Source organism: Corythoichthys intestinalis, chromosome 8 (assembly GCF_030265065.1).
Source record: "Corythoichthys intestinalis isolate RoL2023-P3 chromosome 8, ASM3026506v1, whole genome shotgun sequence".
Taxonomy (NCBI): Eukaryota; Metazoa; Chordata; class Actinopteri; order Syngnathiformes; family Syngnathidae; genus Corythoichthys; species Corythoichthys intestinalis.
The window spans coordinates 30,493,929-30,521,049 of NC_080402.1; the positions used below are offsets into that span (position 1 = coordinate 30,493,929).

Below are 27,121 nucleotides of genomic sequence, written 5' to 3' on the forward strand. Positions count from 1 at the left end.
GGGCATGATAACCATGTAGATAAATGCGCTATATAAGTACTGTCCATTTACCATTAATAAATATAATTAATTCGCTTCTTTTTATGGCAACCACTTTTGTTTCAACCCAGCCAGCCAGTTTCATTAACGTTAACAGTAGAAAACATCCAGGAGGGTATTTATCTCAAAGCAGCTACCTTCCTCGTGTGAATGCGTATGTGTGTGTGTTGGGGCAAGAATCAAGTCATCAGCCAGACGTGCATTTGAGGGGAAAAATGGACTGGCACATTCAGCAAGTGAAAAGGGGTCACTGTAAGTCTGAACGTAATTGTAATAACTGTAATTTACTTGATAACCGCAGGGTCAATTCTATCCTATGGGAAGACAATCTAAATTACCATTTAACTGCTTAAAATTTGGTGGGGACAATTTGAGCATTCTGAAAAGTTGGTTGTGTTATGTCCCAACTGTCCCTATGCAAACCTACGCCCTTGCAAGAATGGGTAGTTGCTCCGTAGCCTGAACCCCAGACTTTTAAAGTTGATGTGTTAATTATTCACCACCATTGAAATCTCATCACCGACATCCAGCTTCTAAAGACGGGCAAATAACGACAACCTGTCAAACTAAGCGTGAACAGATAAAATAAAACAATAGCGTGAGCTCAAAGCACTCTTAGTTCCTCTTGAGGTTAGAGGCGGAGCTCCTCCAAGTCTTGGTTAGGGTCATTGTTTACTCATTTTGAAATTCTTTTGTGTGTTTTGTCATGTGTCACTTCTCTGCCTCTTTTAAAAAAAATTGAGACTTGGCACTAAAATAAAGATGTCTGTTGTCCATCACCTCTGGATTCTGCTGGTGATTCACAGTGTACTTGGTGAGTTGCACTTTGCGTTTAAATCATGCTTGTTCTTATGATTTTACAGAGGACTGGGGGAAGTAAGAATTTGCAGGTGCTTGATTTGAGTTACTTTGAGAGGTGACAGAAAGAATATAGATAACACAGAAATGCAATAGACAACTAATAATCTGTATAATAAACTCTTATTTTAGCTTGAGAGGGGACAGAAAAAGTGGATTGTTAAACACATTTTAATAATTGAATCACTCAACATACAGGATAGCTGGAAGAGCTATCCCATTGTTTTTGAAAAGTTAAATCTGATGACTCTTTGTTGGGCACAAACACCCATCTTTCATGAATTTAGCTTGTCATTTCACACAGATTTCTTTTCTAAAGGTTCTTTTTGGAATGTTGTGTGAAATTCACAATGAACAAGTGTCCGTGATTCAGTTTTTTCAAGTTAAAGCAAATTCAAAACGTACTGGTTTAGTGAATGTTATAATTAAATCTGGGGGAAAAAAAGACTAACATGACAGTACACTTAATGAATTTAGCTTTAAAAGGGCAACTTGCTACCATTTATAGTTCAGTAGCTATGAGAACTTTAAATGTGCCCTAGACTTCTTTAACATTACCACACATTTTAAAAATGAGGTTATTTGTCAATCAGACGATGTCCCACCGGCATGGAACATACAAACAACAGAAACTTTTATGCCCCCTCAACTTTCCACAGGAAAGTGTTGCCATGCAAGTGGGTCAGCATAAAGCGCCTTTGGTGCACGCAACATCATTTGACGCATACCAATATAATGATGCATTTCTTAAAATCATGTCAACAATTTACATAGTACGCTGCACGCGTAAACATTCTCTGCTTGCAGTTGATATACATATTTGACAAAAACAGGAAATAATCTAGAAATAAGTTATTAGAAATTCAGTTTATTGTATGGGCAAAATAGGGAAGTCTACAAAACTCCTCATCATTTTTTTTTTACTCGATAACACCGAGATGGGGAACAGCATATTAACAACAAAAGTGATACTGAAGAATAATCGTCATAAAATAATATTGTATATAGTTTAAGTGTATTTTTCGGACTATAAATCGCAGGGTTTTTTTCATAGTTTGGTCGGGGTTGCGCCTTACAGTATACTCTGGAGCGATTTATGTGTGAAATTATTAACACATTATTATATCATTTCACATCTTATTTTCGCTCTAAACTGCAGGAAGGCGCTCAAGGCCTGTGTTTCAACATTGGCAGTAACATAAAAACAAATAAAAACAACTGAGAAGGGCTCAACAAAACGGCAACGAAAAGAAAATTGTATTCTGCAGATTACGAACTGCAAGTAGTAAAATATACAGTACAGCCAAAAACAGTAATCGATCAGCAGAAAGAAAGTTGTTTATAAGTGACACAGAGGACAAAGATTTCATTTATGGCTTCGGCTATTGATTATTTTAGTTGTCGGTTAATATATAAAGTAGTTAGTTTGAATAATTGAGTAATCGGATTAGGGACATTTAATGAGTTGCAGATTCTATTTTAGGAGATGTAAAACAAAGGCTATTTCGGACTGCACTTTCAAAAGAGTATTAAAATACAAAAAAAAAAAAAAAAAAATTGAGAGTGTTTCATCGAACTATGCAGAATTGCCCTTTCATTAAAAAATAAATTAAAATACCTGAGCTTAGCCGCAAATTGTATTAAAAAAATAAATAAATGAGGATCTAAGTACAACAAAAGAACAATTGGCTAACTTACATAGCAAAAGTATGCTAGCTTAAATGCTATAAAATGCTTTTTTTTTTCCTTTTTTTTTTTTTTACAATGCTCTTAACAAATCGTACAAACACATAGTCCTAGAAAAAAACGGCTAAATATACCTATAAACTTAATTATGAATGCATAAAGAACAAATGAGCACAAACAAAAACTTACCTTATGCTGGTCTTATCAGGGAGCAGCTGGATTTAGCCATGTTAAATATTTTTTGTAATATATTCACTGTTGCCACAAGAGGGCGGCGTATCCACCCAAATCAATCAAATAAAACTAAATGCAAACACTTTTAGAACAAACATTACAATACCAGTCTAATTAAACGAATACTCGAAGCAGCAAAATTTGATTTGAAGCTTTTTTCTAATCGAATTACGCGAGTTGATCGATTAATCATTGCAGCACTAATTTCGTTTGATATAGTGATTTAGAGTGACACTAATGGTTTGGTAAACTTGTTAGCATGGTCTTTATTCTATCTGAACTACTCTTAATAGCTATGTTCCATTAAGATAGCAGTTATGTTCTCATTTCGTTGTTTATGCTTCATGTAATGTTAGAATACCGAACACTTATTCAGCCTGTTGTTCTCTATTCTATTTTTATTTTAAATTGGCTTTCAAGATGACATGCAGCAGGGTATCGACAATGTCTTAAAAAAAAAATATATATATATATTTTTAAAAGACTTAAAGCAACACTAAGTAACTTTTGAACCTTTAGAAAATATTTTCATAACATTTGTGATATGTCGACTGACGGCTAGTTGAATGACACATTTTTTATATCTTTAGGGGTCTGCATTGCTCTCGCCAGCACTAATTAACTTTGAGGTGGGTGGCAGGAACCCTGCTACACAAAAAATCTACAAATGTGCTGACTGGTTTACTACATATGTCACTTTCCCCTTTCCCCATTCATTGTAAAGAGGGAAGTCGATGCGAACGCTTTTGCGTGAATTCTATGAAGATGGCAGAGCAACATAAGACACAAAACGTTTTGTCCGAGGAGGGACAAAAAGGGAGGCTACCAGGATACTCAAACTTTGGTCCGGCTATCACTCACTGGCGTGACGACCACCTCCGCTCCTTGCTCCCCCTCAACCGAACTTGTCAATGCTGACGAGTTCTGGTGGGGGTTTATTCACACTAAGCGGCTGATAACCGTCATATGGTATTGTTTAGCCACAACTGGATTCGTTGCTAACTACTATTCATCCTTCACACAGCCGTTGGAAACAGAGATGACATTTAATCCATCTGTAGGCGACCGGGAGATTGAGCGATGATTTTACAACACTGTGCGGGTGTGCGCTGATCCTTATGGGAAACGCAGTCTTCCTTAAGGCCAAACACTACCGCTTTTGTCCAACGGCGTCGCTACAATTGACCAAAACTGAAAAATTACATAGTGCCCAATCATTTGAATTTGAAGCCTTAAAATTATAAAGTCCTCCTAAAATCTCATAAAAGGTCTCTAAATCTATTGATTTTACTTTTATTTAGAACATACATAAACTCCAGTCTCGATTTTAAATGTTTCAATTTTTGGGGACACTGTAACGTGAAGGAGAAAACTCAAAACAGAAACAAATTACAGTTCTGGCATCCATGGGTTAGTGGCCTAAAGCCATTGGCTGTAGAGTTTACAAGTTCACAACAGAGAAATAATATATTAATCAAATACTTTGCAAGTAATTCAAGGCCTCCAAATTTCTTTCAAGTCTTTTATTCTTTTTTCCAGTATTGATGTGAAATAGGTCTTAAATTGTATTCATCATGGTCTTTAAAAAAGTCTCAAATTTGGCTTGTTGAAACCTGCAGAGACCCTGTGTATGTTCTTGGTGTTGGATTTTATCAAATAAATTTTCCCCAAAAATGTGATTTATACACTGGCGTGAAATATATATTGCATGGAAAATGAATGAATAATTTTTGGACAATAAGGCGCACCTGACTGTAAGCCGCCACCCACCAAATTTGACACGGCATTTTTCATAGATAAGCCGCACTGGACAATATGCCTCAGCTCTCCTAACTGCATTATGGGATAGTTAACCGATATTAAGATATTAACCGATAACACTTTATTTGACAGTGACATCATAAGACTGTCATAAGAGCAAATGAACCGCCATGAAGCTTTGGACCAATTGGCTGCAAAGCTTCAAGAAGCTTCATTTGGCCATCACTGCTCCCTTTGGGAGACAGTCAACCTCTGCTGCCACATGCAATGCATGCTAAGAGGCATGTTGTCATCCAACATGCCTCTTATGCATCGTAGCACTAAAGATGTAAATCTCAAAATTTATGTTCTTTGCTAATTATTTCTTCAGTTACTGTTCCAGTTGTTTCATTAATTGCTAGTTATGGTATTTAGTAACACTCTATTTGACAGTGGCACCATAAGACTGTCATAAGACCAGGGGTGAAAGTGGGCGGAAACGGTCAGGAATGCAGTTCCGTTAGAAGATTCAGGACCGGAACGCAGTTCCGGTATAGGATTCAGTGCCGGAACGCTGTTCCGGTATACGGTGCTTTGATTCCGAAAATATGACGGCAACTGTCAAAACGCTATGTTAAAAAAAAAAAAAAATACAAAGCTGCCACACATGCATTTCATCTCCAAGGACAAAACAATCTACCAACATCAGATTTACATACACAAGTGTTAACAACAAGCATAATAAAGGGCTTGTGTAGCGTAATCTGTTTCCACCAATAGTTATTTTATTCCACGGACGGCATGGAGGTTTCCCCAGCTGATGCAGTTATCTGAGTCTGACGATGACGAGTCATGTCAATGTGCGAATGCAAAATGCCAAATGCCTGGATTCATTTATCCGTTCAGTTGGCTGACATACTGACATGTGATCACCAGACATAGCTCTGATTGGTTCAAATGTGCATGTTTTCTGAAACAGCAAAAAAAAAAAAAAAGGGGGCAATGCAACAGAAAATTGATCAAAGCTTTAAGAGCAAGGAAAGAGTTAAGGTGGCATATTGGCAATATTTATCATATTTAGTTTTATTTGCTCTGATGCGGAGGTTCGGAATATCTGAGTTGTCAATGTGCACTTTGGACTTATATTTGTTCATTTATGTTAGGTCCTTATGATTTAAAAAAAGTCAATGTTGCGCGATCTTCAAAATATATTCCATTTCACTCCTCATAATATAAGTCATTTGTACTTATTTTTCTGAATGTATGTTACTTATTATTAAAAAACACAACAAAAATTAAATGTTTACATTATCTTTAATTTTAATATACATCCTATGTTCTTAAGTAGTTAAAATTGAGATTTGGCATTTAGTATGTGAGGAAATGAGGGAAAATAAAAATTAGTAGATGGAAGTTGGGGTTATAGCTGTTTTTGTTAACTTTTATATAATCGAAAAAATATAATTTTGAATGAAAATCAATTTTTTTATGTGTTATAGAAATAACTGACCAAAACAGTTTTCTTTGCATTTCAGTATTTTTGACCCCCCGCCCCTCCCAAACCCCCCTCCCCAAAAAAACCAAAATCCAAAAACAAATAACATTTCTGGCTCCGTGGCGACCTTCACGTTGGGGACTTCCGGCAAACAATTCTAACCACTTTCACCCCTGCATAAGACCATGATTATTATAACATGACACTGCCATGAGAATTAATGAATGCTTATGACAGTTATTTTGTGTCATCTGGCAAATTATCTCTCTTTTGAATGGACGTAAAGACCCGAGCTGGGCATAAATGGAGTTAGTGACATAATATGCCGGGTGACATTTAACGACATCTGTCATAAGCATTCATTTATGCAGATGATAGTGTCATGTCATAATTATGATGGTCTTCTGGCAGTGTTAGGATGCCGCTGTCAAATATAGTGTTGCTTACTAACACAAATAAATAAACAAATAAGCCGCAGTGGACTATAACCGCCGGATTCAAAATAAGGGGAAAAAGTAGCAGCTTACAGTCCGAAAATTATGTTATATGTTTTCATCCTTTCATTGCGCATTTTTTGGCTGGTGCGATTTATTACCGAAAAATATGGTAATAACAATGAAATCTAAAATGCTCCTTTGTATTTTGAGGGGAGACATAATTGCCTAAAAGCAACAACACAACTTGAAATGGTAACAACAGTGGTGCTCTTCGTTGGCTAAGGGAGGGACAGAAAGAATGGAGGCCACAAAAGACAATCAAAAATGACTATACATGTTCATTTGACAAGCGTGATGATTGACTTTTGATGATTTCCATCTTGCTTAATTTTTTACATGGAAGTTTGCGGTGGCATTCAGTTCCTGGAGCAGCATGAGGGCGATTCTGTGGTACTTCCCTGCACCATTAACCCAAGGGGCCGCTCTCCTGTCGGCTTCGCTTTGAAACGCATGTGGCAGGACCCCAGACAAGTGCTCTTCAAATACACAAACAGCGATGCCCACGTGAACAGTGACGCCGACAAACCCCGCCTGATGGTTGCTGGCGACCCGAGCAACAACTCTCTGACTGTAACCTTGTCCGAGCTGAGAGCCAACGACACGGATCACTACACTTGCGAGTTTGTGGTTCCCAACCGGTCTTCTGAGGACGAACACGTGGTAGACACTGAATTTTTCCTCCTGGTAAATGCCGGTGAGTAACCTTAGTCCATTTATTCCTGGGGTGTTCTAACTTTGTCCACTGAGGGCCTCACATACAGTAATAGATTAATCCGTCGATCAGTAACTATCGTACTGCGTAAATCCTCCAAGCCCAACATAACATTAGACAACTGATATTAGTATCATCAAATAAATAAACATACTTTGAAAGTGTTTTTTAAAAACTGTTATTCCTGTCTGGAAACAAACACCTGCTGCTTTCATTGGCCTCCATTCGACCCTTTGTCTAAGCTTGTACCCCGTCCTCGGTGACTCAGTGACCCTTGGGCGTATCGATGTGTGCGCCGGGGGCTCGGCGGTCATCCCTTGTCTCCCTCCTCACGACGAGGACCTTCCGGTAGAAGGCGTCAGCCTGATGCGGAGAAGGGGCCGAGCTCCCATTGAGCTGCTTTACCATACCAAGAGGCACATCGACGACGGGTCTACCTCCACATCACGATTCCAGCTGTGGTCAGCACCGGGCCCCTCAGGCTTCACATACAACCTCACCCTGCGGCATCTACAGTCAGAGGACAGTGGCGTGTACAGCTGCCAGCTCCTCTTACGCCGCCAAGCTGACACTAGTGCCTCGCTAGACATGACAAAAGCTGTTTTTGTTTCAGTGGAAGGTAGGTGACGAGCCCCAGGCAGCGGAATCTGATCTCCACGCCGCTTCCAAAATAACACGATCAAAATAACACTTTTACATACACTGGAATCTCCAACCTCCAAATCTTCATTTATGTTGACTTCCACCTTTTTCCAGCTCAAGTAATTCATTCAGCCATTTCCTCTGGGGCTTGTCTACTTTAGGCAAGTAAGCATGCGGGAGCCTATTACAGCTGGCAATGAGCAAGAGGCAGAGTATGTATGTACAGTGGGGCAAATAAGTATTTAGTCAACCACCAATTGTGCAAGTTCTCCTACTTGAAAAGATTAGAGAGGCCTGCAATTGTCAACATGGGTAAACCTCAACCATGAGAGACAGAATGAAAAAAAACAACAAAAAAATCACATTGTTTGATTTTTAAAGAATTTATTTCCAAATTCGAGTGGAAAATAAGTATTTGGTCACCTACAAACAAGCAAGATTTCTGGCTGTCAAAGAGGTCTAACTTCTTCTAACGAGGCTCCACTCGTTACCTGTATTAATGGCACCTGTTTGTAACTCATTATCGGTATAAAAGACACCTGTCCAAAATCTCAGTCAGTCACACTTCAAACTCCACTATGGCCAAGACCAAAGAGCTGTCGAAGGACACCAGAGACAAAATTGTAGACCTGCACCAGGCTGGGAAGACTGAATCTGCAATAGGAAAAACGCTTGGTGTAAAGAAATAAACTGTGGGAGCAGTTATTAGAAAATGGAAGACATACAAGACCACTGATTATCTCCCTCAATCAGGGGCTCCATGCAAGATCTCACCCCGTGGCGTCAAAATGATAACAAGAACGGTGAGCAAAAATCCCAGGACCGGATGGGGGGACCTAGTGAATGACCTACAGAGAGCTGGGACCACGGTAACAAAGGCTACTATCAGTAACACAATGCGCCACCAGGGACTCAAATCCTGCACTGCCAGACGTGTCCCCCTGCTGAAGCCAGTACACGTCCAGGCCCGTCTGCGGTTCGCTGGAGAGTATTTGGATGATCCAGAAGAGGACTTGGGAGAATGTGTTATGGTCAGATGAAACCAAAATACAACTTGTTGGTAGAAACACAGGTTCTCGTGTTTGGAGGAGAAAGAATACTGAATTGCATCCGAATAACACCATACCCACTGTGAAGCATGGTGGTTGGAAACATCATGTTTTGGGGCTGTTTTTCTGCAAAGGGACCAGGACGACTGATCTGTGTAAAGGAAAGAATGAATGGGGCCATGTATTGAGAGATTTTGAGTGAAAATTAGTGTTGCACCGATACCATTTTTTGGCCCCGATACCGATACTGATACCTGGCTGTGCAGTATTGGCCGATACCGATACCATACCGATACCACCCCGATTTTATATATATATATATATATATATATATATATATATATATATATATATATATATATATATATATATATATATATATATATATATATATATATATATAATTTTTTCTTAATTTTTTTTTTCCCAAAGAGCTACATATTTGGATGTGAAATCATTGCTATCGAGGCTTTGTCAGGCTGTTGCTTACCTTTGCAAAATAGGAAAAAGTACACTAAACCCTAGTAGACAATAGTTGAATAAACCTTCCGCTCTCAAAGGCCAAAATAGTGCTAAATTTGTGAAATTAATAAAACATGTATAATACTAGCCCAACAGTAAGAAAGTAAAAATAAATTCATAATAATAAACTCTGAATGAACTGAATAAACTTTTTTAAACCTCTCAAAGTCCAAACAGTGCAACTTTCATGAAATTATTGTCACATTCTGCTGCTGGTTAGATTGTGTTTTGTTGCTGGGCGTGGGGGCGTGGCATTTGAATCCAATGCAGGCTCATCAACGCAGCATTTAAGCACGGGTGATCTCAGAGAAGGCTGCCGAGATATTTGCCTTGCTGATCGCTATTTGACATCTGGCACAATAATCTCGCTACATTTGCTTGTTATGCCCCTGCATTGGGTTTTTCTGTTAGTGTGCTGCTCTTGTTTGTAACCGCTGCCTATCGTCTTAGTTTGTCCGTCGACCTGCTGTCACGGACTCCTTTTGTTATTTCTACTGTCCTGCGATCGCGTGTTATTTTTTGTTTGCAATCATTAAACCCTTTTATGTATCCCCCGCTTGTTGTCTGCTTCGAGGTTCAACCTTGTTTCCGCATTTGCGGACGCTAACAATTATAAGTAATAATAATTGACCACAGCATCCCGTCTCTCCTTTTTTTCGGGAGGTGGGAGTCCCTTATTTCTATTTCTGAAAGGTGGCAACAATACTTTGGAAACATTTCCCAAATTACTGCGGCATTTCTTTCAGTAAAAGACAATAAAAGTAAAGTAGACGAAGTGAAATGACCAGAAATTGTTGCTCCGGTCCAGCGGCCTTCTTCGTCTGGATAGCAGTCCTGCTCTTGCAGGCTCAAACTCGTTGTGTTCGTTCACGTTTCGTCTTCAAATGTTTTATCAAGTTCGAGGTATTGAAACTGGCCGATTTAACTCCACATCTCCAAACTTTCAGGCCGCAAATCTTGCATGCAGCCATTGATTTTAATCGACGGGATTTCTATTTGGAAATATTTCCCGACCGCCGCGGTGCCGCCATATTTTCTGGTTTGTTTTTCGTCCATATGAAAAAGCCCCCTTTTGATTGGTCAGGAGTGGCTATTGGCCCACTCTCATTGGTCTGGAGCAGGCCAATAGCGATAGCTGCTTGGTGTTCACGTGTCATCACACAACACAGAGACAGAGTGTAGTGAGCGCCAGGAGGAGAAAAAGGCTGTGGTCAAATGTTATAATAATGGACCGGTAAATGGTATCGGCGCCGTCTTTGTTGGTACTCGCTGATACCGATACCACCATTTCGGGCCGGATCGGCGCCACCTGCCGATACTTGTATCGGTATCGGTGCATCTTTAGTGAAAATCTCAAAATCTCTGATCTCCATCAGCAAGGGCATTGAAGATGAGACGGGGCTGGGTCTTTCAGCATGACAATGATCCCAAACACACAGCCAGGGCAACAAAGGAGTGCCTTCGTAAGAAGCATTTCAAGGTCCTGAAGTGGCCTAGCCAGTCTCCAGATCTCAACCCCATAGAAAATCTGTGGAGGGAGTTGAAAGTCCGTGTTGCCCAATGACAGCCCCAAAACATCACTGATCTAGAGGAGATCTGCATAGAGGAATGGGCCAAAATACCAGCAACAGTGTGTGAAAAGCTTGTGAAGAGTTACAGAAAATATTTGGTCTCCCTTATTGCCAACAAAGGGTACATAACAAAGTATTGAGATGAACTTTTGGTATTGACCAAATATTATTTTCCACCATGATTTGCAAATAAATTCTTTAAAAATCAAACAATGTGATTTTCAATTTTTTTTCTTTTTTTTTCTCCACATTCTGTCTCTCATGGTTGAGGTTTTCCCATGTTGACAATTACAGGCGTCTCTAATATTTTCAAGTGGGAGAACTTGCACAATTTGTGGTTGACTAAATATTTATTTGCCCCACTGTATATCTTTGATAGGTCTCCAGGAATCACAGGGCATGCACTTACACACCGGCATTGATATGAATGGACAATTTAAAATCTTCACCGAACCTAAAACACACGTTACTCAAGCAAGGGCTGAACTAACCCATCACAATTCGTGACCCTGGGAGCAATGTCATCTACAGTATAGAGTGCCTTAAAAGCAAGGGCGTAGGTTTGCATGGGGACGGTAGGGACATAAAACTACCAACTTTTCAGGATGCTCAAATTGTCCCCAGCAACCTTCAAGCAACCTTATATGCATTATATAACTTGTTCAGTCATACAGATAATTTAGATTGTCTTCCCGTATGTTGTAAGGATAGAATTGACCCTACCATTATAAGTGAATTATTTTCATGATGTTCAACCTTACATTTACCATTTTTCACTTGCTGAATGCGCCGGTCCATTCCCCGCCCCTCCCAAACGCACGTTTTATTAGCTGATGACTTGACCCACCCCCGACTCACACACACTTACACAGCCCAGGCAGAAATACATGTGGACAACATGCCGCCTCCTCTGCCACCCTTGAATAGGCAGGATATTAGTAGTTTTTTTTTTCAGCTAGCAGCAGTAATGTAAAAAAGACGTTGATGTAGTGGAGGTGGGGAACACACGACAAATTTTGCCACTGTAAGTCCGACCTGCATCAGAGTTAGCATAACATTAAAGTGTGAATTTGCAAACCTGCAAAACTCAAATAGGAAGCTGCTTAGAGAGAAGTGTCCTTTTTTTTGTGTTTTCTACTGTTAACGTGAATTAAACTGTGAGAAATGTACTGAACTCTGCTGGAAACTATAGAATCAGAAAAACGTGAGCAAGAAGCTGCTTAGAATGAGACGAGTGCTGCATAACCTCATATGTTGCTCACACAACACAACATGCAGAAAACATAGCCATAATTAACTCATTCACTCCCAGCCATTTTAACCGGAGCAAGGCCCTTCGCTCCCGGCTGTTTTACTGGATTTTGACTGATTTTGCAAGGCCCACAGCAAATTCTGTTCTATTGCTATATAAACATGGAACCCACCAAAAGAAAGATTAGACTCTCTTCTTTCAGCATGAAAAAAGCTAGTTCATATCTTTTTCCATTCTTTAGAAATCAGCATTAGAAAATAGCTTAGTTTGATCAATTTTCCAATTTCTGATGAAAAAACGTAGAAATTGAGCTTTTTGTGAAAGCATACATTTCAAACATAACTTTGACTTATACACAGCTCTTTTTTGCTTTACTTACATCCCAAACATCTGAAGAATGTTTTCCTTTTACAAAATAAGATATACAACAAGACAAATAGAGATTTTGATAGCAAAGTAACAATTTATTTACACATAACTAACTGAAAGATGACGCTGTTCTGGTCGCGACAGCCGGTTAAACTTTTCCCTCATCGAGATCTGTTTCATAAAGATGAATTTTTTTGAGTCTCTGCGGGCTCTGCTCGCGAGCAGCACGGACTCGAAGGCATCGTCCACTGCACTAGTGGTCCTGGTCGTTCTGCTCGGTCGTCCAGCGCCTGGCATCCCGGGCGTCCTACTGGTTGTTCTGCTCGGTCGTCCGCCGCCTGGCATCCATTCGGTCTGTGCGCTACTGCCCTCCAGTGGCCAGTTTTATTGCTTTAAAATGGATTTTCAGCATTGTGCTTTGGAACTAAATTGAATCACGACGCACAGATTTTTTGGAAAAAAAACAAAAAAAAAACATAAAAGACGTATAAATACGTCTTTGGGACACTGAAGCAATTAAAAATAGAATGTATTTATATGCTTTTGGGAGCAAAAGATTTAAAAATGTACATAATTTTTTTTTTTTTTTTTTTTTTTTGATGGCGCAATCTACCCACACTAGCGTTGCGATTTACTGGTCGATCGTGATCAACGTAATGAGCACCCCTGATTTAGCATATAAATTAATTAGGTTCATATTTATGTGAAATGTAGCCCAGACCCCGTTCACCCAATCTGTTTGGTCTTATTAATGTCCCACCCCAAGCAAAAACTGTATATGCAGGTTATGCTGTTATATCGTCCCTACCAATGCTGCGACTAAACCTATGCCCTTGCTTAAAAGGATAACCAAACACAAAATATGATTTTCCAAGAATCTGTTGTAGGTGCCACCACTAATACAATTAACATACAATAGTAAACCTTCAATTTTCATCTGAATCTTGGGGCTGCCATTTTGTCCAACTGTGCCCTCCACTGTCGATCAAAATTTACAATATAGACAGGTAGTCCCCGGGTTATGAACGAGTTTCTACGCTGGCGACGTAACCCGAATTTCTGTGTAAGTCAGAATTAACCATTGAAGTAGCCCAAAATACCCCCTGAATATGAAAATAACTATCCAAAAACATGAACTGTATTATACGCAGAGGAGGGCAGAGTAGTCAAAAAATCTACTCAAGTAAGCGTAGCGTTACTTCAAAATAATATTACTGAAATAAAATTAGTCATCCAACAAATGTACTCAAGTACAAGTAAAAAAGTATCCAGTGAAAAGAATACTTAAGTAATGAGTAACATTGTGAGTAACTGTTTTTTAAACAATGGTATTTTTTCTCTCAGCACAAACTTATCTATATGAACTGTTGTTATAATAATACTGTACAATAACCCATTACAGAAATACTACTACTACAAAAAAAAAAAAAGACCAAAATGAAGCATTACTCGTCCAAGGAGCATGAGTGCCCTCTAGTGGACAAAAAAGTTCCTAGTTTGAATAGTGAATACTTCCTTCATAGTTACTATTATGAAATTAAAAGGATCATATCTCCGGTTTTCCCTGGTCAGTCGATTCCAAATAAAAACTGGGGGAGAGGTTTAAATCTGCGATTTCGATTCATGTTGAAGGCAGCGCTCTATGTCAAATACTTTATTTTCTTTTTGCGGTGCTTTAAAGACGCCTTGAATTGATCATAGAACGCCAAGCTTGCGTCAGATTGGTGTAATGGAATCATGTAATTATTATTGCAACATCCTATTGGTGAAATTGGCAGCGCTACTCTTGGCATCGCTGGCACAAAAATAATAAATCTAATACGTAGAATAATGAGGAAAATGTAACGACTCTTGTGTAGCCCAAAGTAGTGGAGTAAGAGTAGTGTTTTTTCTTCACAAATCTACTCAAGTAAAACTAAAAAGTGTGGTTTAGTAAAACTACTCTTAGAAGCACATTTTTCTCAAAAAGTTACTTAAATACATGTAACGGACTACATTTATCGCGTTACTACCCACCTCTGACTATACTTCATTGTACTATCCTCGCCAAGATGTTGGAGCCAAGTCTTAGACAGCGAGCTAAACTCCGAAATGACAATGTCAGACGTCCGTGTGGTTTGCTGAATTTATTCAGCTGCTCATGACATCAACTTTTACAGAATGAAACTAAAATAAAAATAAAATTAAATCAGTTTCATGTTCAATAACACCAATTCAAATTTGCTTTTATAACTAGCTGCTGATACAGTAATAAACATAAACACAAACGAATAGGATGTATAAGTTAACGTCTGCACACCATCAAAAACAATCACATCAACTTGCCCCAAGCATTCGACCTCAATTGAAAACACACAATATTCAGTACAAAAGGTGTTATACACCGTATTGGCCCGAATATAAGACGGCCCTGATTATATGACGACCCCCTCTTTTTCAAGACTCAAGTTTGAAAAAATAATTTTTGAACACCAAATTAATTTTTATACAGAAAATAATTACAGTACATCCGAAACAAATGATTATAACAATATATTTGAGAGAAAAAGCATGTTATTTTAGCTCATTCAAATCTTAATATCTGAACATTTAAATATGTAAACTAGAGTGCAATCACATTCATAAATGAATGGCTTCTGGTTTTTGAAATGTAAATAAACCAATCTATTGTGATAAAACAACAAAATTGCAATAACTGCATCAACCATCAAAGTGAAGTCTAACTGTAACTGTAGTCTTGAAACAAGTCTGAATAAGGAAAAACATTGTAATAAAATAATGCAAACTGGTTAAACTTGAGAGTAGCTGAGATCTGTCATGACAGAACATAGCTTCACTGATATCTGGCGCCATCTAGCGTCGTGAATGCGTATAATGTCTAGACCGCAAATATAAGACGACCCCCTCTTTTTCAGTCTTATTTCAACGCAAAAAACACCGTCTTATATTCGGGCCAATACGGTACATGTGTTGCCTCTGTGATTGCTTCACAAGCAACAAATATGCGCGCAGGCTTTCAGCTCTTTCCATTTCTTCCTGGGAGGAAACGGCTCTTCATCGTGTGGACAAGCGCGCTTTTCTTCGTGTGCGCAAATGTATACGTTCTTCTTTGTTTGAACATGCGCTCTTACTTGCGTGCGAAAGTACTACCTGCTCTACGCTTCCTGCGCCCAAAAAAGCATGCATCAAGTAAGTTGGGTACGTTTTGACCCGGGGGCTACCTGTAGTGTCAGGTGTATGTTGTGATGATGATAGTTTGAAGGCATTTACCCCCCAAAATCAAAAACATTCGTGACGTAATGAATGACCTCTTATAAGCCTGCTTGTACACAATCATACTTTATCTTAATTTATAAATCTCAAAGACCATGGTTTCTGCATTGCTGCCGTTTTTGCACAACTAAAATCCAAACTTTGACCCCTAAAACCTGTGTCAGAAGTGCTAATCACAACAGTCGTATGCTGCTCCAATTAGCTAGTTTGTTAAACAATCTTCAAAAGCACAGGCATATTTTTTCATGTCACTGCATGCCTAAAGAAACGTTTCCCATTGTTCCCATAACTAAAGGAAAATGAACTGTTTAAAGCTAAACTCATGCCTTTGTCACACTCAATGTGTATGATAGAGAACTACACAGTCACATAACTTTTGAATTGGGAAAGCAAAGCTAAATGCTAAAACACCGAAAACGTGATCAACATGCCAGTGTTAAGCATTGACGTTGGACAGTTTTAGAAGAATTTCTGCAACATTGTGGTTAAGTGGCATCTTGGCATTGGAGATTCCACTGTCCCATCAGTCTGTTTATGCATCTCTTGTTGATTTTGATCTGTCTCTTACCACTAATAATTTCAAAAACAGCTAGATCATCTACACACCATTTTCTCTAGTTGAGCCTCAAATTAGGAAGGAAGTGGCTCAGGGCCTTCTGCAATTCCACTGAACTCTTTTTCTTTCTCTAACCGCTGCTTTTGTTGTTGTTGTCGCAATCAACACAGTTTCTTCATGGTATTAGCGCAAGCTAAAAGCTACTTTTGTCCTCTTCCCAGGAGGTCCGTGCGGCTGCTCCAACTACGCAACTTTACTGTACGCGTTGTCCTCGGCTGTCGTGGTCCTCCTCGTGCTCCTCACATTAATTTTCATCTATCATGTGAGTTTTCATGTGTCATGTGAGATGTAGAGGTGGCAAACATGCTCACTCTCAACTTGGGTCAAATAATCATTAACCTCTTTGTACAAAAAAAAAATCTACAGTGGTTCAGAGGGAGGTATGATTTATTCGTGCGCTGTCTTTTGATTTTTTTTTTAAAATAACGTTAGGGTGACCATATTTTGATTTCCAAAAAAGAGGACACTCAGCCCGCCCTCAAAATACTTGAATTTTACACAAAGTTCACTCAAAGATGCTTATATCACTTTAATATATTTAAAGTGTGCCCCCTTACTCTGGGTGAAAAAATGCAGTTTGAAAAAAATAAAAATATAATAATAATAATAATATATATTGAATGCAGACCCATGGAAATGTAGTCCAGTCAATACACATACACACAGTAGGCTATGTGCCAACTAAACATTTTTATAAATGACTATCACGACAATTGTCCTTGACGAATTGTTATTCCCATTCAATTGATATTCTCATTAAATGTTCTAGATTGCACACAAACAATAACCGAAATAAACTGACAAACTATTCAACCAGCATGTTTCCAAACGAAGCAGTTCAAAACTACGTTTCCCATAATGCCTTGCGTGGTTTAGTTTACTGATAGCTAGCTGAGGCAAAAATCAAACTTTGCTATAAAAGTTTACAATCATCGGCAGCACAACGATGCGGCACCGAACGGGAATTTTCTGGCAAAGCTCCGACAGAAGTCAACAGTTGCCATTATATACGTATTTATCGTAAAAAACTGGGCAGGCTTTGTGGCCAAATCGTCAACCCAGTAGATGGCGGTAATGCCTCATGATAGGGGTAAACTGCCAACAAAAACAAGAAGTACTCCTTCCCTCACTACTGCTAGGAGCCATGTCATCGCAGGCAGGCGCTGCCACCCAGCGGTCGGAGGGATTCTCTTCAAATTGGTCTCGTGAAAAATCATAAAAACCGGACATTTTTATGAATTTATAAAACCCGCCCGGACGACGAGGATACTACGTGAAAGTAGGACTTGTCCGGGCAAAAGAGGACGTTTGGTCACCCTAAACAACGTAGCACTCCATATGTCAGATATTCCACTCAAACCAATAGAGGTGGGTAGAGAAGACAAAAAAATGTATCCAAAAAATGTACTCGAGTATAAGTAAAAAAGTCTTTGGTGAAAAGAATACTCAAGCAAAGAGTAACATTGTGAGTAACTGCTTATGATGCTTGATTTGTTTTTTTTTTTAACAACGGCATTTTTATATGTTAAAGCCTGTATGTAAGACACGCTAGCCACACATCGAAAGTGTTCATAATTAATAGAAACCTAGCCCTCCGCAGGGCTAACGTTACTTGAGCTAGTGACAGTAATGTTAATCTTATTTACTAGCGCTTAGCGCTCTTTATTAGCGCTTAGCGCGCTACTGCTTTAAGATGGCGGCCGTTTACTAATGCTGCCCAGTCGTGGCCGAGTCTGTCAATTCGCATCTAGTTCAACATACAGGTGATCTCTATGAGACTCATCAGACGCTACCTGCTACCAACGTAGCATTGTGCGGACTAGTATTTAGCAACGTTGGCGCCGTTTGTAGCGGCTGTCGGATGCAGTAAGTTTTTTTTTTTTTTTTTTGCTTATTCCTCTACGCACGTGACATCAGCGCATTGTCCCGCATTAAAAGTAGTCCGAGCAAATCGTGATGCTTAGAGCTGTCAAAATAAACGATTACTCGAGGTGAATAAAATTACTCGGATCAGTTTTTAAACTCGAGTTACTCGAGTTGCTCGAGTATTCGTTTCAGCTCTACTATATATATATATCAAAACAATTGTTGCCAAGTGTAGCCAATGCAATGAACCCTTTTGTAATTTAGTATTACAAAAACACACTTAAGCATATTAGAATAAGTGCTTATGTTCTTCTATTACGCCACTTCCTACTGCTGATGTGCGGCAAACAGAAGTGTTAACACCTGTTTGTTGTGAGGGCGTCGCCGCTTCCACATCCTGCGCTAACCGCAGCACTTTCACAACGGTTTTGTTTCCTCACAAGGAACTTCTACTACGTAAATCGGATGTGAAAACTCAGATTTCTTTGTTTTTTGCACAGGAAATAAATATTTTGTGCACCTCTATGATTTTGTTTCAGAAACGCGCACAGAGGCTCGCTGCCTCCCGCCCTCTGGTGCCCATCTACGAGGAGATGACGGGTGTGAAGAACCTGGGGGCCAAACAGGATGACGACGAGTTGTCCGTGTATAAGAACGGTGGTGTGAAAAAATCATGCCCGCTAAACCATTATGAAACTCCTATTCGGTCAGCTTTTTGAATACCACGAGCTCCTTTGTCCGAGTAATAAACTTCCAAAATGGTTGGAGGCCCCGGAGATACGCGTGACCCGACTGTAGAATTTTTTCGAAATACAAGCCATCATTATGATTATGATTTTTATCTGTATTATTATTATTATTTTTTTTAACTTTTGACTTACATGAACAAATTAGAGACATGAGGTTTGCAGGGGCTCTGGAAGTCACCCATAGCAGGGGGTGCTGAGGATCTTATTTTGTTTTGCCCACCCAAAAACAGCCGTTTCGGTCCAAATTTGTCCCCCTTTTCTGCCTTACAAGTAGGGTTGGGCATCATTTGAATTTGAACAGTTACGATTCCACGTTTCGATTCCGGTTCCAAACTATTCTCGATTCTTTTAATATGCAGGGTAAAAAAAAAATGGCATAGTTCATATTAATTTCTTAACTTCTTGATCATTTTTCAATTTATATGAACTTTCCATTAAGTTTTCTATGAATTTCTCACAGGGCTATTTTTAACTTGTATATCAATATCAGTCTTTAAACTTGAATATGATGTTTCTTTTCACAGGAGTGCACTTTCAAAAAGATGTTTATTTTTCAAAAGCTCACAGAGAAAAACATTTACACATATTCTTTTGCCTATGTTTTAGAGTGTCTTATACTGCAGGCATTTTTATATGTTATTGAGCTCCCACTAATGGGCTAACCTGGTGCAGAATATCAAGCAAACAAACAACAAAAAAAAAACAACTTGTAAAACTCAGTCCAGATTAGAAGAGGGTACAGTATAGAATCAGAAAGTTTTTTTTTTCAGGAAAATGATCATATTTGCCTTTTCAGGCAGTAAGTATGAGCGTTCTGGACAGATAGTGTCTCCTGCAGTGGAGAACACACGTTCACTGGGTGTAGATGAAGCTTGAACGCACAACAGCCGGTGGTTGGTGCTCACAGCAGAGTATATAAATAAATGTCACGTATTACTAGTGAAGCATGTGAAAAGAAAACCTAATGATGCATGTTAATACGGCGGAGTATAGGGCCAAATTATTACATTTTAAAAAAGGACGAAGATATTAGTCGTAATATTGCTCCGAGGAAGTCGCAAATATTCCGCTATGGACTTTACATACATGTACCTTAGCAAGGAGCTAAGACGAAGCATTAGTATGAATTATTTTATTGATTAAAATTTGATGATCTTTCAATGCTGTTGATTTTAACGGAGGCGGCAACACGCTACTTAAAGTACGTAGCTGCTTATATAGCTACATTAGCCCGACGTAATAATTCTCATACAAATCCATCCATCCATCCATCCATCCATCCATCCATCCATCCATCCATCCATCCATCCATCCATCCATCCATCCATCCATCCATCATCACTAATCCCGGGTCGGGTCACGGGGGCAGCAGAAGACAGAGGTCCGGCGCAGCGCGTCAAATACTCAGCTAGGACTACTCGGCACTTGTTTTTCATGAAGCCAGAGGTGTGCAGCCACCTTTGCATGATGTAGCTGTGTTGAAAAAGGTTGCACTGAGCTGATCATTTTTCTTTGTGAAGTTGAGCCAAATTTATGCCGCACAGTGACTACAATTAAAATCAAGTTGCAATGCACAAACACACACTTCAGGTGGCTTCTTCTTCATGATGTTCGGCAGCTATTTTCTTTGGGGGGCGGTCAGGGCATCAAAATTTGGAATCCCGGATCCCATCGATGCTCAATGCCCAACCCTACTGCACAACGGCAGTACACACACATGCTGGATAGTTTACGTACTACTACTAGGCTACTGCAAAGACAGCGTTCTATTTCACCTACAGTGTGTGTTGGAGTTTTTGTATTGGAAATAAAAGTTCCCGTGTATTGTAATGCAAATCCCCACAGCTAGACAGCACAGTGATACACAAACACATTTGAAAACTAACAGGTCCAATAAGCTTCGGTTTAACACCCATTTTTCTGAAGTCTCAAATAAATTGCACAAGAATATCCAACAGCGCTCTGCACGGCAGCAGCTCAAAAACAACAAACAATAATAAGCTTACAATGGAAGTTTATTTGAAGTTCTCAACTGTCTAAATCTGCAGCTAATTTTTCCTCGCTGGGCACTATCATAAACTATTATAACCATCTTCATTTTTTGAATGAATTTCAGAAAATTTTGCGTAAGTTTTTGTAAAGAAAGAAATTGATAATTTTTTTTTGCACCATGTTAATGCCTCTTATGTCAACAGTTTCTGTTAACTTTTCTGTTCCAATAGCGCCTTATTTAACGTGACCTGGTAGCAGGCAAGGTGTCAGGTGGTGACCATGGTACTAACAATCCCCAAAGTTAAATATGCTATTGTTCCAATATGTTTCATATAAAAAAATCTACCAAAGCTTTTTTTCTCCTCCAACACCAGGGGGTGCTGCAGCACCTTCAGCACCCGACTTCCTGCGCCCCTGGAGGTTGCAAAAAAAAAAAAAAAATGCAATGTTTGAAGGGCGAAGTAGCGAGGGATCACTGTATTTATAGGCCACTTCTCGTTGATGTTGGAGCATTTCGGACTCACTTCCTATGCATTCTGGATTATTTCCTGTTAATTTTAGGAAATTTCCGGGTCAATTCCTGTACACTGGTCACTTTCAGTTGTTTTTGGGGTATTTTCATGTCACTTCCAGTACATTGTTTCACATTCACTGGTCACTTCCTGTACATTTTGGGGCATTTCGGGGTTAGTTCCTGTACATTATGGATATTTCCTGTTGATTTTATGGGTTACTTACTGTAGATGTCTGAGTATTCTGGTTACTTACTGTTGGGTCATTTTTTTTCCCTATGAAAATGAATGGGGCTATTGTAAATAAATGGGGTTATTTTTGTCAAATTTAGTTGTCATTCAAAGTTTTTGGCAAAAACTATTCAATTTTTTTGCGCCTTGATCTCCCGACTTTATTTGATTGGTAAATTATGTGAATTGGACGAGATTCTTTTTGGAAATGTATATGTTTTTGCCTGTAGAATTGAATGGGCCTTTTTTTTCTTAATAAACACACGTTTTTGCTGCAATCATGAATGTGAGGGGCGAATTCAAAAGAGCCTGTGTCGTGTGAATTTTTGGAACATTTTGAAGTTGCAATGGTGAGAATCGGTCAAAGCGCGTGTGCTGTGCTGAAAAAGTGGGCGGGGAAAAAAAAACAAAACAAAAATATTATATTTGGGGAGCTTTGCATTGCAACGCATACCCATGACTAAATATGAAAGAAAAATGATTACACTGTTTAGCAAGTTGTTTACTGTGCAAGCTCGATGCCAACAAAGCATGCATAGTGCCTTTGGCATGCTAATAATTAGCATCAACAGATATTTAAACAGAAAGAAACAAAGACATCACAATCACAATACTGCTGTATTATTGTAATACTCTTGTTTTAACCTTTATTGAAACGAACAATTCAGTAAAAATAGAATGCAAACTTTACGTTGAGTACCGTTTTATCTTTTAACTATTGAGCTTTTAGTTGCATCCAGTTGAGCTTGATATTTCTTGTATTTTTGTCCGAGTTTTATTCTTTTACCATTTTATCTGATTACATTTACTATGTACTGAACTTTGTTGAATGTTTGTAGTTTTTAAAATGTTCTCATGAATAAATTCGACTGTGTGCGCAAGAAATGATCAGCTTTTGGAATCATAGTCACAAATGTATCATTCATTCTGTTTGGCTTGTGTCCTATTTGAGATATTTGAACCCATTCATGCACAAATTATGATTTATTTTTCTTAAAATGTTTTTATTACATTTATATAGAACAGGTGTCTCCAACATGTAGCCAAAGGGTCAGGACTATACGGTATATTGCAGGCTTACATTTGACACCTAATTGTAATATTAGTGTTGCCCACACATATTTTGCAATGAGGAATAAAAATATATATAATTTTAGAAAAAAAAAAAAAAAAAAAAAAAAAGAATTAATGGAAGGATTTTTTGGGATAAATTCGTTATTTAAATAGTAAGCTTTGAGCAACAAAATGTATAATTCTAAATAAAATTAATTAAAAAAAGAAAAGTTATAATAAATTGAAAGGAGACAAATTCAAATTTGTGTGGCCCATGAGTATCTTGCTCCAGAAATTTTATTGATGCATTTTTTTGTTTGTTTTATAAATCTCTTCTGGCCTCACATAGCTTAATTGAGGCATTACATTACACAACAATTAGGCCAATGAGATGCCTGCCTGAAACATCAAGGTTTCAACCTTGAACCACCTTTTGGGACAGTGTTAGTACCACCTGGTGGTGCCAATGCAACATTACACTCACCTCAGTTCAATGACGCAAAGTACTGTACAGTGGTACCTTTACTTTAGGGCTGCAGCTATCGAATATTTTAGAAGTCGATTAATCGATGGACTACTTAGTTCGAATAATCGAGTAATCTTTTAAGAAACATGAAAAATTAAAATACCTGAGCTGAGCCTCAAACGGTATAAATTTTTATTTTATATTTTTAAAAATGTGGATCTATGTACAAAACAATTGGCTAACTTACATAGAAAAAGTCCGCTAGCTTAAATGCTATAAAATGCAAAAGTTTTTTTTTTTTTTTTTCAATGCTCTTAACAAATGGTTGAAAAAACGGCTAAATATACAGTACATATAAACTAATTTAAGAATGCATTTAAAAACATTAGCTCTAACACAAAATTAAAAGTTGGTCTTAACAGGGAGCAGTTGGATTCAGCCATGTGAAAGGAGGCAGACCAGAGGGCAGTGTATCCACCCTCATCAATTAAACTAATTGCAAACACTTTCCAAATAAACCATTAAAACGCCACGTTAATTAAACAAATACTCGAAGCAACAAATTTAATTTGAATATTTTTTTCTAATCGAACACCCGAGTTAATCGATTAATCGTTGCTGCACTACTCTACTTACGAAATTAATTGGTTCTGGAAGTAGTTTCTTAACCTGAAAATTCTGTAAGTAGTGACGTGTTTCCATGTAAATGCCCTAATCTGTTTAAAGCCCCCCAAAATTCAGACACAAATATTTTATAATGCAAAAAAAAAAAAAAAAAAAAAAAAAAATCAAAACATGTAACAATTACACTTTACAACTAGATTATTGCACGATAAACATAAAATCAGACTTGTACATAGTGTAAAAACCAAGAATAGACTAAAGAATAAGTAAATACACTCATGTAAAGCTGTCAGAACACGAGGGGCGAATGAAGAGGACCCTGGGATACACACATACAAATAGAGTAGAGTCCCTCTTATCCAATTAGATGCCAGGAATGCAAGGCAATATCCAATGGCAGAGCAGCTATGTTACTTTCAGTAAACTCTTGGAGGTGTGATTACCAGCCATACTGTATTTTTGTCTTTCGTATCCTGAAATTTCTTCCGTAACAAGGGGCAATACTTGAAATGTCTGTATGTAGAGACATTCGTAACTAGAGGTACCACTGTAGTCTATAGTGGAAAATAACATCTCTATCTTAACATAATCAATTAACGTGACAATTTCCTTTATTATTGTGTTTAGGAATAGCACTTCTTGTGTTAGGAGCACCACTTCTTGTTTTAGGGGAATCAGTTCTGGTTTGAGCAGAGCCAATTCTTGTTTTAGCAGAATCTCAATTCTTTTTTTTTTTAAGTACCTAAAATAAAGCAACTAGATAGATCGCAGATTAGAGATGTCCATCCCGATCGATCGGGTCCGATCCCGTCATTTTCAAAGTATCGGAATCGGCAAAAAAATATCGGCCATGCCTTTTTAAAATATATATATTTATTAAATCGCTTTCTAATTGTATTTAACGTTACAAACATAATATGGTACACTCATCCAGAGTCTTTAGTTTAGGCTTAAGGTAGGGTTATCAAATTTATCCCGATAGCAGCGGTAATTAATGTTTTTAAAAATGTGTCACGTAAAAAATTTAATGCAATTAATGCCTGCGCTTCACAACCCACCCTCGCATTTTCGCACTCAATCTGAAATGGCGGCCATTCAAAGAGGCAGCATATGACGAATTGGGTGCATTTTGGCAGCCTTTGAAACCTTGTTTTAATTGGATAAAGCCTTACTATCCTTCTCCCTACGATAAGAAATATCACGGGAAGCAATGTGGCGGAGCAAGAGAGCACTTAATCCTTGTCTTAATACCTTGATATAATCCCCAACGCAGAGAAGATATATCAATTGGTAGCACTACGCACAGTCATGGGTGCACTTCCCATCATGCCTTTGGGCAGAAGTTAAATGCCTGAATTATAATTTACTGAAAGCTCATAAAAATCCACTAGATGGCAATATTTAGTCACAATATACATAGTCACATCTGGCCTTTAAGAATTACAAGTCTTTCTATCCGTGGATCCCTCTCACAGAAAGAATGTTAATAATGTAAATGCCATCTTGAGCATATATTGTCATGATAAACAAATACAGTACTTATGTACTGTATGTTGAATGTATATATTCGTCCGACTTCTATTCATTTTTTTCTTAATGCATTGCCAAAATATATATGATCGGGAAAAATTATCGGGAATGATTGGAATTGAATCGGGAGCAAAAAAAAAGCAATCGGATCGGGAAATATCGGGATCGGCAGATACTCAAACTAAAACGATCGGGATCGGATCGGGAGCAAAAAAACATGATCGTAACAACCCTATTGCAGATGATGGCAAAAAACAAACCAACTGTCCTTAAAGGCTAACCTGATTTGACAATTGAAAAATACAAATGTGAACAAAAGCTGGGGTCTCAAGAGGTTAACTCTTTGGCTACCATGGACAGCAATAGATGTTCAATCCATTTAAACTGGCGAAAATTGATTAAACGTCTATTGTTGACAAAAGGTGTTTTCAAGATAAACCCTTTTTTACTAACTTATGTGAAGCAAGGTGGAGGGAGCATCATGATTTGGGGCTGTTTTGCTCCCTCGGGGCCTGGACAACTTGCAATCATTAATGGAAGAATCAATTCAAAAGTTTATCAAGATGTTTTGCAGGAAAACCTGAGGCTGTCTGTCAGACAGTTGAAGCTAAAAAGAGGATGGATGCTGCAACAAGACAATGATCCAAAACACAGAAGTAAATCAACTTCAGAATGGTTTCAGAAGAATAAAATACACATTCTGGAGTGGCCAAGTGAAAGTCCAGACTTGAACCCCATTGAGAAGCTGTGGTATGACCTATAGACAGCGATTCATGCAGGACACCCCAGGAATCTGACTGAAGTACAGCAGTTTTGTGGAGAGGAATCGGCCAAGATTAGTCCTGATCGATGTGCCGAACTGATCTGCAGCTACAGGAAGTGTCTGGTTGAAGTTATTGCTGCCAAAAGGGGGGGGAGCACAAAATATGAAACGTGATGGTTAACTTACTTATTTTTACCCCTTCTGTCATTGTTTGCATACTATCCTCATTAAAATATGAAAAGCTATAAATGTTTGGGTGGTTTTAGTTAAAGCGGACACTGTTATTTCATCTGTGTGATTTTGAAAAAAGATCAGATCACATTTGATGGTGATTTTATGCAGAAATGTGAGAAATTCCAAAAGGTTCAGATACTGTTTCATCCCACTGTAGTTAGTTAAAAGGGTTTATCAACACATACTCTGTGAGCTGGGCTGCCAGCAGTGTTGTTTTCGTCAACGATGACTATAACAAAAATATTTCGTGAACTTTTTTCATGACCATGATGAGACTATAACAAGCTAAAAACGTGTTTTGGGAGACTAAAACATAACGAGTCTCATGCCAATTTTCGTCTGACGAGACGAAAATGAGCAATGGTTTCCGTCAAATGTTCAAAATTTGTGACATTTCATGTGTAGTTAGCCTGCATCGTAGCAGTGTCTGATGGTGTCACTCTTGTGACGTGGTGCACCCCCCTCCTACTAACCACTGCAGTGTCCTCCAGTCTCAAGGCTTGCACACACGGTAAGATTTGGTAGCGTCAGCATAGCATTTACGTT

The 27,121-nt window shown here is 38.5% G+C and overlaps 1 protein-coding gene across 1 annotated transcript; it reads left to right on the forward strand.

Moving 5' to 3' along the window:
• The first annotated feature begins 706 nt into the window (after positions 1-706).
• Positions 707-25,066, forward strand: cd7al (cd7 antigen-like). The gene is made up of 5 exons (XM_057844589.1): positions 707-853; positions 6,893-7,243; positions 7,530-7,880; positions 16,717-16,817; positions 18,961-25,066. The coding sequence occupies exons 1-5, from the start codon at positions 802-804 to the stop codon at positions 19,138-19,140; spliced, it is 1,035 nt and encodes a 344-aa protein (XP_057700572.1). The 5' UTR covers positions 707-801; the 3' UTR covers positions 19,141-25,066.
• Positions 25,067-27,121: the final 2,055 nt, after the last annotated feature.